The sequence below is a fragment of the Otolemur garnettii genome, unplaced genomic scaffold, assembly GCF_000181295.1.
Source record: "Otolemur garnettii isolate 467f Iridium unplaced genomic scaffold, OtoGar3 scaffold00030, whole genome shotgun sequence".
Taxonomy (NCBI): Eukaryota; Metazoa; Chordata; class Mammalia; order Primates; family Galagidae; genus Otolemur; species Otolemur garnettii.
This window is the reverse complement of record NW_003852425.1, coordinates 18,018,910-18,035,562: the sequence shown is the minus strand read 5'-3', so window position 1 is coordinate 18,035,562 and position 16,653 is coordinate 18,018,910. Positions and strand designations below refer to the sequence as shown.

Genomic DNA, 16,653 nt, shown 5'->3' with positions numbered 1-16,653 from the left:
CTTCCAAACCTTAACTTACGAATTTTGTTTTTTGAAGCTAGGTGTGTTCCTGCAGACAGCAAATGGATGGCTTGTGTTTTTTAGTCCAGTCAGCCAATCTATGACTCCTCAGTGGGGAATTCAAGCCATTAACATTTATTGAGATAACTGGTAAGTGTGGTAGTATTCTATTCATCTTATTTTGTGAGAGTCCATTGCTTAGTTTTATCTTCTGCATCATTGTGGAAGTTAGGATGTGTTCTTTAATTTAAGTTCTTACTTCTGCTGTTGATCCACTGTGATGGTCAGTGTGTAGAATAGGTTCAAGTATTTCCTGTAGAGCTGGTCTTGTTGCGGCAAATTTCCTCAATGTTTGTATATCAGTAAATGATTTGCTTTCTCTGTCAATTTTAAAGCTTAGCTTAGCAGGATATTAGAATTCTGGGCTGGAAATTATTCTGTTTAAGTAGATTAAAGGTAGATAACCATTGTCTTCTTGCTTAAAAAGTTTCATTAGAGTAGTCTGGAGTCACCCTGATGGACTTGCCCCTGTGGGTCAACTGGTGCTTACTCCTGGCAGCTTGAAGAATCTTTTCTTTTGTCTTGACTTTGGACAGGTTCATCACAATGTGCCCTGGAGAAGCTCTGTTAGAGCTGAAGTGACCTGGGGTCCGATATCCCTCTGAAAGGAGTGTATCAGCATCTTTGGTGATATTTGGGGTATTTTAATTTATAATATTCTCTAGTATGGCTTCTATTCTCCTGGGGCATTCTTCTTCCCCTTCTGGAATACTTGTAACTGGTATGTCTGAATGCTTCATAAAGTCCCATAATTCTGTTAGGGAACATTCTGCTTTCTCTCTATTCTTTTCTGCCTCTTAATCTGAGTTATCTCAAGAGCTTTGTCCTCTACCTCTGAGATTGTTTCTTCGGCATGGTCTAATCTGTTGTTGTGAGGCAAGAGAGTAAAAGCAGAGCTAAAGATCTGCCCTAGTCACTCTGTATAGGCATCAGCCAAACACTCTGTAACACTCCTACCTCTACTGCAGCAGATCTCTCTGTTATCTGTAGGCCCTTCCCTGGGTATGTGCTGGGCCTAGATAGTAACCTTGCAACTTCCTTAACCTTCTGTCACCTTTACAGACAGGTAGCCCGCCTGGTACCAAGGGCGCGGGCCAATCTGACCTTCTCTAGAGTCCTAAGACATTCATGTCTGTCACGTCTCTCACATCCTTCACAACTTTCACGTGCACCCTAGCCCTAAAAAATGTATAAAAGAAAGGCAAGATATTAAGTCCGTGGGCTCAGTTTTTAGGCCAGAAAATAAAGCCGCTTCCTCTTCCGACTGGTGGCTGGAGTCTTCTGTCTGCATCGGTTTCCTGCTACAGTCGATACTTTCTATTGCATCTTTAAGTTCCCTAATGGACTGCTTCAGTTCCTTCAGCTCTGCTATATCCTTTCTATATTCTTCAAATCGTTCATCTTGTATTTGATTCTGTTTATGGATTTCCTTTGGTTATTAGCAGTTTATTAGCAGTTTCTTTCATTGTTTCCATCATTTCCTTCATTGTTTTCATCATCTGTATTCTAAATTCCCTTTCTGTCATTTCTAACATTTCTTTAGAGGTGGAATCCTCTGCAGTAGCTACCTCACAGTCCCTTGGGGAGGTTGCTCTGGACTGGTTTTTCATGTTGCCAGGATTTTTCTGCTGATTCTTCCTCATGAGTGTTTTCTTTCATCTGTTTCCTTCCCAAATTTTCCTTTCACTTCCTCTTGCTCTTTAAGTTACCATGTCTCTGGACTAGGGTTGATGGGTCAGCTGCTGGCGGAATTAGACTGAACTAACACACACAACCACTTGTCGGTTTTCTAGTGCTTTTGTCCTCCTCATGAGGTCCAGAAGTCTCTCCCTGACTCCCTGTGTCCCTAAAGGGATGTTTTGGGGCATATCCCACCAGTCAGAGATGCCTGGTGTCTTATCTCCCCAGTTTCACCGTGCCAAGTTGCAAAGAAGCTGTTAATTGGCTGCTGTCTTGCTGCTCCCTGTCCCCCCCATATACTCTTAAGAGTAGACAGGGGGCCCCAGGAGATATCAAAAAAATGTAGAGGATTAAAGGGATATTAGACGTAAGTACGAAATATCAGAAATATTTAGGAACTGTGGGAATAGGCATGTGTACACATTCTGATTTTTAAGTTGAATAGAATATTTTAAGAACTGCAACAATTGAACAAGTTAAAGTCAATCTCCCCTGAATTCTCTTCCTCCTGTGTATTAAGTATTGTTTATACAAACTAAGAAATATAAAGATCAGCATATAAAATGCCAAAGGGGCTCATACTTTATGTAAACAGAAATTTTTTCTAAATCCTGTATTTGTAAAATTCTTTTCTCTCAAATTAAACAGATGATTCAAAATATACTTACTTGCACCAAGAGTGAGCAAGCCAGTTCAAACCATTTAGTTGATAGTCTCTTAATTCTAAACCCTCATGTCCTCCAATATAGGATGGTTGCTTCTTCAAGGCTACAAACCTTGGCCTTTGTTTTAATACCTTTAGTAGAAATAAATGTCAACATGTAAAATTACTAAACAAAGAAAATTATACAAAAAGATGAAAATTGCAGTTTTCCCTATACATTCTGAAATTTCATCTAAAATAACCAAGCTCAGAGATTCCATGATTTAAAAATGGCTGAAGATTTAAAGAATACTTACTTTGAAAGAATGCACAGCAAAATTAGTGGAATATTTTTGCCCTCTTCTTTTAAAATAAAAAGTGATAGTAAAAATTAAGTTCCTACCAAAATACATGGGTCTCACTCCTTTCACAAAGGCTATGTTAAAATTTTTCATGACAATTTCATGAAGAATTGCTCCATCCCTGAGCTAGAAATAAACCATAGAACTGGCTTAGCTTCCCATTCAATTTCTGATTTCTAAATTACCATTATAAAGAATTAAATCTTGTAATAAGAAAACAAATTCTAGGCTCAGCACCTGTACCTCAGCAACTAGGGTGTCAGCCACATACACTAGAACTGGCGGGTTTGAATCCGGGCCTGCCAAACAGAGACAACTATAACCAAAAAACAGCCTGGCATTGTGGCAGGCACCTATAGTCTCAGCTACTTGGGAAGCTGAGGCAAGAGAATCACTTAAGCCCAAGAGTTTGAGATTGTTGTGAGCTATGACGCCACAGCACTCTACCCAAGGTGACAATTTGAGACTCTTGTCTCCCCCCCAAAAAAGAAAACAAACTCTAGTAGAACACAGACCTTAAAGCTATTTACTTGAGATACACTATGAAGACTCTAGAAGTATTCTGCAAGGTAGTCACGGATACTCTGTATGGCTGTCCTCTTCTCCTTCCCTGTCTTCAAAGGGAATATCTGCTACCTTTTAAACTAAGCATTATGTCTAGTTTCCAAGGGATTTTCCCTATCTGGTCTCCACACCTACTCCTTACAATTATCACCCACTACCACTTTCTGACATCTTTATCATCTTCTGACATAGTGCCACTCACCAAGGACAATGACACCTTTCAGATTAAGTAATAATTACAGGAACCTCAATTCCTACAACACCTACCAATCAAGTATTCTCCCTTACTCTATTTGAAATCAGGACCATTATCATCCTATTTAGGTTTGTAATATTCATGATGCACAGATACATTTTTAATAATTAAAAATGTCAAACAATACTCACTTTGCAATCTTTAAAAGGAGTGGTTTTTGATTGGTTCCTGCTAAAATACTCATCAATGCACGCCTGAAACTTTTTGGAAATGAGAGCTCCGTCTTCCCAGCTACATTCTGAGTATGGAAGGCCCTGCCACTTACAGTAATAATCTGGATAACCAGCTGCTGACTTTTGATTGGAATGAGCTGTGAAATAAATCAGGTATTTATTTTTACATTTAATCTCTAAGACATAACTCTTAGTAAAAGCTACAAAAATTAGTCATCTAGTTTGCAATAATCTCAAGCAATGGAATTTGATGTGTAAGCAGTAAATTTATACCTTTTTTCAGATGATTTAAAGGATGAAGATATAAAAGTTTGATAAGAATCAATTATTACTAACCAATGATACGTTCCACTATTTGATACTGTTTATGGAGATCATCTGTAAGTTCTTGCTGGCAATTATAATATTCCACATCTTCTGGGGAAGCATTTTTCAACCTGAAAAATTATTAATCCAGGCTTCAAACTCACCCATAATTAACCCATTCCCCCCGGCTTGGCTCCTGTAGCTCAAGAAGCTAATGTGCCAGCCACATACACCAGGGCTGGTGAGCTCGAATCCAGCGTGGGCCTACCAAACGACAACTATAACTCAAAAATAGCAGGGCATAGTGGTGGGGGCCTGTAGTCCCAGCTACTTGGGAGTCTGAGGCAAGAGAATCGCTTAAGCCCAAGAGTTGGAGGTTGCTGTGAGCTGTGATGCAACAGCACTCTACCCAGGGCAACAGCTTGAAGCTCTGTCTCAAAAAAAGATTAAAAAAGAAAAAAAAAGAAAAAAATTAACCCATTCCCCCAATCTCCGTAGCACAAAATCTCCCATTTTGCCCTTTTCACGTGGGCCAAGTTTGAACAATGAAGAAACTAAAACAGAAATGAAGCACCATTAATTTTTAACTTTAAGAATGTGTAACACGTGAGACATATTCTATGTAGCTGTTTTCAAGAAAAGGCTTAGATATGGCTGCCCCTTTGAGTTTTACATTGAGATAGAAATCATTCATCCCCCCAGTATATGCTAAAGATTGTTTCCAGGAGCCCCTGAAGATACTAAAATCCATGGAGGCTCAAGCCCTTTACATAAAAAGGCACAGTATTGGCATATAACCTATGCCTATCCTTCCATATACTTTAAGTAATCTCCAGATATATTATGTACTATAATGTATACTACAGATAAATTATGTTCTATAATACATAGTACAATACAAATGCTACCTGCATAGGTAGCAGACACGTTGCTTCTGAATTTGTTTTTCTTATTGGATTATTCCTCCCAAATATTTTCAATTAATAGTTGGTTGAATTTAAGGATACAGAACCAGCAGATACAAAAGACCAACTATACTATAAATTCTACAGTTGTTTTAGGCTATCATTTAATTCTCGATTATGTATTCTTCATTAACAAAAAGGCTTGGTAATTTTTGAACTACTTAAAAAAAATAAGTATGACATAGAGCATATTTACCATCTTTTTGTTTCCTGATCTTTTTTCTTATAATTATCCAATTTTTTCATTCCCCTAACATTCTGCTGCTTAAGAGTTTCTTCTGTTTCCCAAGTGTTATGAATGTGGGACCATCCTTTCCACTTAATTAGATACTGGGTCTCTCCAGGCTCCTTGTCTTTGTCAAACCCTGCATTCGGGTCGCCATCTGCCTCCACTGCATAGATAGTTGTAGTAGCACCGGTAGCTGAGGGCAGAACACGAGACCTTCATGTAACTCTGCTGTAGGACTACTTTAACCCAAAATTTTAGGAATAGGAATACTAAAATATAGACTCTATTAAATAAGTAAACAAGTAATAAGTATCTGGGAAATAAAACAGAGACTTATAGGAATTTATATTTCACATAGATAAAAGAAACTCAGAATTTTAAAAATTAAGAATTGTCTACTTCACTTAATCACTGCAGTATTAAAATTAGGGGAAAAAAATCAAGGCTAAAAGATAGAAATACACCTGAGATCACACACTAATTTACAAAAACCTATAACTAGAAGACTGACAACTGGAAATAATTTTAAATTACCCTGAAAAACTACATGCCAAGATTACCTAAAAATAATTTACATATTTGAAAAAAACTTCAAAACTCAATTTGTGAAACTCAAAGTCCCTAAACAGCAGCTCCTATTTAGCAGCAGCAACCCCAGAACTGTGAGTCAGACACCTGACACCACCCAACACGACAGCGTTCTGTGGGCAGCTTCTCCAAAGAACTCACTCAACCTAGGCAAAGTCTATTTTCCTAAGAAATAAGTAAAATAGAATTAAAATCAACCTGCTTACTTTTAAAACTGAAAAATCTCCAAGAAACACTTTATTTACCCTTATAAATACATATTATCTAAATAACCAAACAATGTGTTTTTAAAAAATACCTGTTCTTCTGCCAATCCTACAGTCCATAAACTTCTCTATGGTTTCAAACTCCTCCTCCTCCGGCTGAGGAACGTCCTCCCCACAGACTTCCAGCAGGTCATCAGAGTCTGTCTTCAGCTCCTCGTCCTCCTTGTAGCTGACGTTGACAGTTGCCTGGCGACGAGAACTCCTTTTATCATTATCATAATCCTCCTCGTCATCATCATCTTCAGATGAATCGATCTGTCTCTTTTTTTGTCCAAGAACCTTCTTTCCATTTTTTGACTTAGATCTAGGGAAGGACAGAGGAAAAAACAGAATTGTTTTCCAGAAATGTTAGCACAAAACAAGGTTTGAACAAATTATATACAAAACAATGAATGCCTTCCATAATCAATAATTTCCACCATCAGAGACCATACTATACTCACCTGTTTTGAGGTTTTCTGCTTTTCACTTTGTTTTTTGGCTCATAATCAGATTCCGTCTCATCACAACTGCTTTTATCTTGTTCTTCTTCAGATTCTGAATCTGAACCAGACTGAGATGGTGATCCTGACCCAGACATCTGCCAATCTTCACTATAGATAAAAATTATAAAGTACTTTTATTTATACTTATAGCAAGTTTTGTCCCTAATAAAATGCAAAGATGATCAAATCTATATACTGTTGCTTTTATTCATGCTAAAAAATAGTGTCTGTAAAGACAAACACTGGAAAATATTCATAGATTTTTCTCATAACTCTGAAGTTTGTTAATTTATCTATACCTTAGTGAACAGCAAATAAATGACATTTTATTCTGATTATGGATGAAAATATATTATGCTAAGTTAAAGAGTCACAGGGTTTAATTCTAAAATCTTATAATTATACTTGTCCTTAAAAACAGAATTTTAATTCTTTCGTTTTAATTTATAGAGGCTGTGATTTTTTAAAAACATGTCTTTTAAAACTGATTTTTATGGCTGGCATGGTGGCTATAATCCTAGCATTCTCGGAAGCCAACATGAGTAGCATGCTTGAGCTCAGGAGTTCGAGACCAGCCCAAGCAAGAGGGCCCCATCTATACCAAAAACAGAAAAACTAGCCTGGTGTTGTGGCAGGTGACTATAGTCTGAGCCTCTCAGAAGGCTGAGGCAAGAGAATCACTTAAGCCCAGTAGTTTTGAGGGTGCTGTGAGCTGGGATGCCACAGCACTCTACCCAGGTGCCAGAGATTCTGTCTCAAAAAAATAAATAAATAAATAAAAACAAACCAAAAAACCCACTGCTTTTATAAAAGCTTAAAATACAGCATAGAAAAACATATTAAAAACATGACACGGTAAGATTCATGGAGGATAAACTAGATGACTCCAAATATATCCATTTATAGGAGTACCAGAAAGTAAAAGATGGTCTAGAGCAGGGTTCAACACGTAACCCAGCACTCTAGGAAGCCAACTCTTGAGGTGAGGAGTCTGAAACCAGCCTGGGCAAGTGTGAGACCCCCTTTCTACCAAAAGTAGAAAAAATTAAACCAGGTGTGGTGGCAGGAACCTGTAGCTCCAGCTACTCGGGAGGCTGAGGCAGGAGGATTACTTGAGGCCAGGAGGAGTATGAGGTTACTGTGATCTAAGAGAACACCACTGCACTCTAGCCTGGGCAACAGTGAGAAGGAAATAGAAATGGGGATCAGAATAGGAATGGAAAAGGGAGATGAAGAAGTGGTATGATAACGTCACATGGTCACAAAAAAAATAAACATTAAGGATTTAAGACTTAGCCTGTCATGGTGGCCCATGTAATCCCACAATTTGGGAGGCTAGGAAAAGGGGATTGTTTGAGCCCTGGATTTCAAGACCAGCCTAGGCAACATATCAAGACTTCATCTCTGCTGGGCACGGTGGCTCACACCTATAATCCCAACACTTGGGAGGCTGAGGCAGGTGGATTGCCTGAGCTCATAAGTTGGAGACCAGCCATAGCCAGAGCAAGAGCCTGTCTCCAAAAATAGCCGCCACAATGTGGTGGGCACCTGTAGTCCCAGCTACTTGGGAGGCTGAGGCAAAAGAATCACTTGAGCCCAAGAGTTTAAAGTTGCTGTGAGCTGTGATGCCACACACTCTACTTAGGGTGACAAAGTGAGTATCTGTCTTAAAAAAAAAAAAAAAGAAAGAAAGAAAAATATCTCTACAGAATATTTGAAAAACTGAGCCAGGCATGGTAGCATGAACCTGTAGCCCTCATTACTCAGGAGGAGGACTGCTTAAGTCCAGGAGTGCAGAGTTATAATGAGCTATACTCACACCACTATACTCTGGCCTGGGTGACACAGAGAGACAGATTGTCTCTTAAAATAAGAAAAAAAAAATTAAAGATTTATATTAATTTATAAAATGTCACAACCAAGAATTTACAAGTCTACTTTCTACAGTTTTCATAAAGGAAGAAATACAAAATCATTAGGATTATCCTGATAAGAGTGTACACAGTTGAACAATGACCTACTCTTTATGCTTTTTCCTCTTGACCTCACTTGATGTATCATCAGAATCTTCACTGCTAGAAGAATCCTGCAGAAAAAAATAAAGTATTGTCGACTATCAATTAGAATTTAACCATAATAGTGCTGTATTGAACATTTGCTTTGTAACAGTTCCTATAAAGACTTTCATGGAGTATTATTTATATCATTAACTAGCTTAAAGTAATTAATAATATTTTTATTACAAATAAAGATAGGTAGTAAAGAGTGGGTAGGGTGCTAGCCACATCACCAAGGGTTTGAGCCCAGCCTGGGTCTACCAAACAACAACAGCAACTACAACAACAAAAAAAAATTAGCTGGAGGGTAATGCCTGTGGCTCAAGGAGTAAGGTGCTGGCCCCATATACCAGAGGTGGCAGGTTCAAACCCAGCCCCAGCCAAAAACTGCAAAAAAAAGCTGGGCATCGTGGTGGATGCCTATAGTCCCAATTACTCAGGAGGCTAAGGCAAGAGAATTGCTTAAACTCAAGAGTTTGAGATTGCAGGCTAAGTGCCTGTAGCTCAGCAGCTAGGGTACCAGCCACATACACTGGCACTGGCAGGTTCAAACCCAGCCTGGGTCTGCCAAACAACAGTGGCAATTACAACAACAACAACAACAACAAAATAGCTGGGTGTTGTGGTGGGCGCCTGTAGTCCCACCTACTTGGGAGGCTGAGGCAAAAGAAGCACTTAAGCCCAAGAGTTTGAGGTTACTGTGAGCTGTGATGCAACAGCACTCTACAGAGAGTTACATAGTGAGGCTGTCTCAAAAAAAAAGAAAAACACGTATATTTAAAATTACAAATATATTTTAATGGTATAATATTTCTCTATCCAAACGTGTCTGTGTACATACACATTTCATACTTATGTCCTAGGATTTCACGTTTTTATTTACAGTTTTGCTGTGATGAACTAATGCACATAAATTTCCCACTAATTATTTTGGATTAATCCCTAAAATTATTAGATAACAAAATATCTAGATTTCAAGATGCTTAATACATGTATTTAAAGTACTTCCTATTTATTCTTTCAAAACACTTGTTTTCATAAATGTCTTTGTGGTTTCATAAACAACAGTTACATGATCAATCATCATATTTATTCTCAGGTAACAACAGCACACACTGGGGCTCACCTCTTCTGAGCCACTGTTAGATGAGGCCTGTTGCTGTTGCTGCTGCTGCTGCTGCTGCTGCTGCTGCTGCTGCTGCTGCTGCTGCTTCTTGAGCATTGCAGATCTCTGAACGGCCAGAATACTAGGGCTAGACTTCCAGAACTGCAACAGAAACATGAACCAGTGGATGACAATTAAGTAAAAAAGACTGGAGAGGGTCAATTCATTGAAAAAATTGTACTAACATTTCTCTGGCTCAAAATATTAAATTAAGACTACTTTCCCTACTCTTATGTAATATATTATAATTAAAATAAAATGCTGAGCTTTAGCTATATATAAAAAAATGTATGATGTACTAAATTTCACAGCCCATATCCATCAATATCCACTTGGTGGTTAAATGCATTATTTTCAAAAACAAAGTGATGACCTGCTATACTGCTCATCAGCACTTTATTTAACTGGTGTTTGGTGAAAGGAAGGAGTCAGGATGTTAAGTCTACTATGTCACAGCACACTGTTTTAGTTCAGCTGAGTTTTTTTACAGTAAGGTTTTCTCCCTTAAAGAATCTATGTTGATTTATATTCTGGTTGAAGCATGTGATCTCATCATGCACTGGTAATACTGTATACGGTCATGAAATATAGACCCATTTTGGTATATACTGTGTAACAGTAGCTTATTTCAAACAGAATCCTTACCCTAATCTACCAACTATACCTGAAGAATCTGAGTTCTATTAAATCCTCCTACTATTAGCAATAAAGTATCTTCTCCGAAGATCTTGGAATCATGCTCTGTAAGATTAGTAAGTAGATCTCCTGGAGGCTTTATGAAACTCAACTTCTGCCTAAGAGAACAAAAATGTCTTACTTGTGTATTTCACAACTGCTGCTCTATAGTCTCAGACTACATCTCTCTTCCAAGTCAATTTAATCTATAATACACAGCAACACATTTGAGAATCCCTAAAGTACATTTTAATGTCTAAAATGTTTTTTGTTTTTTCTAAAAGCTAGATTAAGAATGGTATAAACCAATCCTTGAAATTTTTCCAAGGTAATACAAAAAACTCCAGCTTTCACTGGCTGTTTTATTACCTCAGCTCCATCAACTTTCGGCGGTTTTGCTTGCACTTTGTTTTCTCGGGAAGTGTCTGACTCAGACTCCGACTGACTGCCCGACTCAGACCCAGAGTCGGAGTCACTGCTACCTGACCGGCTACTGCTCCCATCACTACTGCTTCCAGAACTCGAACCAGAGCCAGAGCCTGAAGCCGACCCCGAATCATCATCCGACTGGCTAGAATGTGAAAATAAATTTCAAACAAAAATCCATTACAAATTTAATCTTTCATAAAAGTCATCAGAAAGCCCCAAATCATTAGATTTTTTTTTTTTGTATTTCAATTCTCTGTGCCCAAATAGAAGTAAATTTACCTAGTTAATCCATACTAATAAGACATATTTGATAGATTTAATATAGTTCTAGCTAAAACAGAAGCACGAAGATTAACAAGCATTATCTACCAAGTACAGGATGCTGGGCTAGAAATGTGGGAAGAAGAGAAGTTTAAGCCATGGTATCGACCTTTAAAGGGCTAAATATTTAGCTCTAGTAATTATAAAGTGAGAATTGTGTAGAGATTAAATGAGTTAAAAATGCTTACAGTAAGACATAGAAAAAATTTTCATAGTTTCTGCTTATCTTCAAGAGTATGTATCAACTGTTCTATCATACTAGGAGAATGATTTACTATAATTATAAGACTAAAATCAACAAAGCAAATAGATAACCTGCAGAATGGGAGAAGACATCTGCCTGCTATACATCCGATAAAGAACTAATAACCAGAATCTACAAAGAATTCAAGCAAATCAAGGAAAGATCAAACAACTCCATTAAAAGTTGAGAAAGTAACATGAACAAACATTTCTGACAGACTAATGCTCAACACCTCTAATCCACAGAGAAATGCAAATCTAACTGCCTTTGAGATATCACCTAACCCCAGCAAGAAAGGCTACATCATAAAGTCCAAAAACTACAAATGTTGGCATGGAACACAATGTTGGTGGGACTGCAAGCTTCTCCAACCTCTATGGAAAGTAGTATGGAGATTCTCCAAATAACTTAAAGTACACCTACCATTTGATCCTGCAGATCTCTTTACTAGGTATTTATGCAAATGAAAAAAAGGGGGGTGGGGGGGCTCAGCACCTGTAGCTCAGCAGCCAGGATGCCAGTCACATACACTGGAGCTGGCAGGTTCAAATTTGGCCCAGGCCCGTGAAAACAACCATCGCAGCTGCAACAAAAAAATGGCCAGACATTGTGGCAGGCGCCTGCCTGTAGTCCCAGCTGCTTGGGAGGCTGAGGCAAGAGAACTGCTTGAGCCCAGGAGTTTGAGGTTGCTGTGAGCTGTGACACCACAGCATTCTACCGAGGGTGACATAGTAAGACTCTATCTCAAAAATAAAATAAAAATAAAAAGAACAATTAATGACAATGACAAGGTGGGGCATGGGGGAAAGGGAGAACAGAGAGAGGAGGAGGAGGGAAGGGTGAGGGAAAGGAAAAGAAAAAAAAGAAAGAAAATAGTGACTAATTCTCACATAAATTGGATTTAATTTTGACCAAAGTAGATTACTTGAACATTAATTTTTATTTCAACTTGTTAATATGTTGTTTATTTATAAGTGAAATATGTTTGTAATTTCCCTTTATAATAATATATTTTTTCTGGGCGGCACCTGTGGCCCAGTGGGTAGGGCACCAGCCCAATATACTGAAGGTGGTGGGTTCAAACCCAGCCCTGACCAAACTGCAACAAAAAAACAGCCGGGTATTGTGGTGAGTGCCTGTAATCCCAGCTACTCGGGAGGCTGAGGCAGGAGAATCACCTAAGCCCAGGAGTTGGGGGGTTGCTGTGAGCTGTGATGCCACAGCACTCTACAGAAGGTGATAAAGTCTCTTAAAAAAATAATAATAATGTATTTTTTCCAATTTTAATATCAGGTATATCTAGATGAAGTAGAATGATTTGGAAGTATTTCTTTCTTTTTTTTTTTTTTAAGAGACAGAGTCTCACTTTGCTGCCCTTATTAGAGTGCCATGAAGTCACAGCTCACAGCAACCTCTGGGCTTAGGTGATTCTCTTGCCTCAGCCTCCTGAGTAGCTGGGACTACAGGTGCCCACCACGACACCCAGCTATTTTTTTGTTGCAGTTTGGCTGGTCTGGGTTTGAACCCGCCACCCTGGATATATGGAGCCAGCACCCGACTCGCTGAGCCACAGCGCCACCCTTCCTTTTCTATTAAGATTTGGCATGATTTGTTTTTTGAAATTATCTTTTATTTTTATTTATAAATATTAGATGTCTATTTTTTGAGACTCTAGAAAAAAAAGAAGTAGTTAACTGATGACTCCATACTGAACCTAAGAGTCAAAGCATTCTATAATACACATACTCTTATCTGACAATGTGAATGTTACTTTTTTTGCATTGTTATTACTGCTCAATATTTCACTGCAGCAATGGTCTGATTTCTTTTCTGAATGTATTTATCTTCATTCTTTACAAGGTTTTTGTTTCTAGTCCTTATCTTAAACATTGTTATTGTTATTAAATTTTAAGCCTTTTTAATTTTGTGAAGGCAAAAGGTGGAAACCAAATAAACACGTCTATGTATAGAGAAAGTTTTTAAAAAAAAGGTAAAAAAAGACTCTTTTGTTGAAAGAGTTATACTCTGTTGCCCCTGAGTACAGTGTTGTGGTCTCATCACAGCTCACAGCATCTCAAACTCTTGGGCTCAAATGATCCTTCTGCCTCGGCCTCCCTAGTAGCTGGGATTACAGGTGCCTGATACCACACCCAGCTAGTTTTTCTATTTTTAGTAGAGATAGGGTCTCACTGTTGTTCAGGGTGGTCTCCTGAGCTCAAGAGATCCACCCACCTCAGTCTCCCAGAGTGCTGGGATTACAGGTGTGAACCACTCTGCCTGGCCAAGACAGACACGTGCTCAAATGTTCATGGCAGCACAATTCACAATTACAAGGACACGGAAACAACCCAAGTGCCCATCAATATATGAAAAGATTAATAAACGTGGGTGTGTGTATATATACACATATATATACGTACACACACACACACACCCACACCATGGATCACTACTAAGCCATAAAAAAGATGGTGACCTAATATCTTTGGTTAACAACCAGGACGAAAATGGAGACCATTCTCCTAAGTGAAATTAACCATGAGAATGGAAAAACAAATACCACATGTACTCACTCAATACTAAATTAGAACTAGATGATCAGTATCTTTTGTTCCCCTATGGAAGCATAACTCAATGAAATTCAAGTAGGGGGAAGGGATTCCCGTCGCCTAGTTAGGTGCCCTGCACAGGTACACAGCACATTCTGAGAGAATGACACGCCTTTAACGTTGACTTTTGACTTAAAATATACAAACGCAAACTACATAACCAAAACGTATGTACCCTCATTATCTTCTAAAAATAAGTAAATATATATATGTAAATTTACTTTTAAAGTCAAGTAATAGGCTCAGCACCTGTAGCTCAGTAGTTAAGGTGCCGGACACATACGCCAGGGCTGGCAGGCTCAAATCTGGCCCAGGTCTGCTAAACAACAATGACAACCACAACAGAAACAAACAAAATCAGCCAGGTGTTGTGGCTGGCATCTGTAGTCCTAGCCACTCAGGAGACTGAGGCAAGAGAACTGCTTAAGCCCAAGAGTTTGAGGTTCTGTCACAGCACTCTATTGAGAGTGACTTAATGAGACTCTGTCTCAAAAAAATAAAGTCAAGTAATACTGTTCCTGTAATAAAATCATTTAAATTTCGTACCATTCTACAGTAAGAAATCTGAAATAGCAGCCAATTCTCATGTTTCCTAACACCTACACATTTACATATGAAAGCAATTAATAGTTCATTGAGAAACTTACCTTTCTTTCCATTTTAAAATCGTAGTCTAAGATAGCCTAAAAATGACTAAACAATTGATTTTGCGAATTATTATTCCCCCAAATCACTTGTTTACATGGTATTTACTTTTGAATTGTCGAAAACTAGGGCATTAGATTTCCGGTTCACATGGGAGAGTCAGCTTTTGATGTAACTCTGTCTGGCTTTACAAGAAGGCACAGGTAGCACAGCTGGTACGTGAACAGGAAAGCACAGCATCCAGTCCTCTCTGTGATTTTCAAAAGTGCCACCAGATGGAGATACTACTCTAACAAAACAGACTGAAAACTTAAAAATAACTTTATTCCTAGATCGAGTACTTAACATACTTTCTACATGGAAACAGAGAAATAAAAGTTTGCAAAGACTTTTGATTCTACAAGTTAGGTATAATACATGCTTAAAAGGATGAACAAAGGCCAGGTACAATGGCTCATGCCCATAGTCCTCCCACTGTGGGAGGCCAAGACAGGAAGACAGACTGAAGTCAGGAGTTCAAGATCAGCCTGAGCAAGAGCAAGAACCCATCTCTACAAAATGTAGAAAAATAACCAGGTGTGGTGGCATGCACCTGTAGCCCCAGCTACTTGAGAGCAGAAAGATCACTTGAACCCAGGAGTTTGACGTTGCTGTGAGCTATGATGATGCCAGTGTATTCTATCCAGGGCTATAGATTGAGACTCTGTTTCCAAAATAATAATGATAATAATAATAATAATAAAGTATAAACCAGCATACCCACAGGTTTTGAAAATCTAATGGAATAAGGATGGGATTGGAGAACTTTATGTGAAATGAAACAGGATGAGCACAGGAAGAAAAATCTCTATGTCCTCCCACATTTGTGGGAGGTAAACATTACAAACTAATCTCATGGAGGCTACGAAGGTTACTGGAGAGGCTGGGGGAGACAAAGTGAGGACAGCTGCTGGATACAGATGTGTATCTAGATGGATACACTGAACAGTAGTACTTAACAGCACAATGAAGTGACTATATTCAACAATAAGCTACAGCAGTAGTCCCTAACATTTTTGGGCACCAGGGACCAGTTTCATGGAAAACAATTTTTCCACAGACATAGGGTGAAGAGGTAGGAGGAGTTGATGATTTCAGGATGACTCAAGAGCATCACATTTATTACACATTTTATTCTTATCACTACACTGTAATATGTAGTAAAATAATACAGCTCTCCATAATGCAGGATCAGTTCGAGCCCTAGGCTGGCTTTGCTGCAACTAGACAGTCCTGGGCTAACACCAGCACCTCAGCACCACCTGGCATCACATATGGAGCACCTCATCTAGACATTCCCACTCTGCAGAGCTCACACTCCTGGAAGAATCTAAGCACTGCTGTCTAGCAGGAGGCGGGGCTCAGGTGGAGATGGGCAGAAGGTGCATCCTCCCACCTCCCACTGTGCAGTCCAATTCCCAGCAGCCACCAGCCAGCAGGCTGAAGCCTGGCCCAGGGGTTGGAGATAGCAGAGCTAGGGTGTGCTTTAAAATAACTAAAAGAATGGAACTGTCATCTTCCTAATACAAAGAATGCTGAATATCTGAGGTGATAGATACAATTACCCCGATTTCTTTAATTCATGTGTATGCCCGTATCAAAACATAAGATGTACCCTATGCAGATACAGAACTATTATGTACCTGTAATGTTTTAAAATAAAATTACAAGGTCAAACCAAAAAAATCTACTTAAATGATTTCTTCAAAGTCTCATGCTATTAAGGTCAATTTTGCCACAATTTCTACCCTCTCATCACACAGTTCTGAGGTCAGAAGACAGCATAGTACATTTTATTATTTTTTTAAAGCCACAGTATACTTACATCCCATGAAAGAAATTTTAGTAAAGATTATAAGGGAAGATATTTTTCCTGACATATGATTTTTTTT

The 16,653-nt window shown here is 38.6% G+C and overlaps 1 protein-coding gene across 3 annotated transcripts in view; it reads right to left on the bottom strand.

Annotated features, from left to right (window-relative positions):
• The window catches only part of CHD1 (chromodomain helicase DNA binding protein 1), an 88,997-nt gene that overhangs the window by 45,502 nt on the left and 26,842 nt on the right, over positions 1-16,653 (bottom strand). For all 3 annotated transcript variants that reach the window (XM_023512706.1, XM_023512707.1, XM_023512708.1), the window contains exons 3-11: positions 10,844-11,045; positions 9,761-9,901; positions 8,599-8,663; positions 6,536-6,685; positions 6,125-6,396; positions 5,206-5,431; positions 4,075-4,175; positions 3,697-3,875; positions 2,409-2,536 (exon numbers count right to left, since the gene is read on the bottom strand). In XM_023512706.1, the coding sequence (XP_023368474.1) occupies positions 2,409-2,536; positions 3,697-3,875; positions 4,075-4,175; positions 5,206-5,431; positions 6,125-6,396; positions 6,536-6,685; positions 8,599-8,663; positions 9,761-9,901; positions 10,844-11,045 (1,464 nt within the window). The remainder of the gene's footprint in view (positions 1-2,408; positions 2,537-3,696; positions 3,876-4,074; positions 4,176-5,205; positions 5,432-6,124; positions 6,397-6,535; positions 6,686-8,598; positions 8,664-9,760; positions 9,902-10,843; positions 11,046-16,653) is intronic.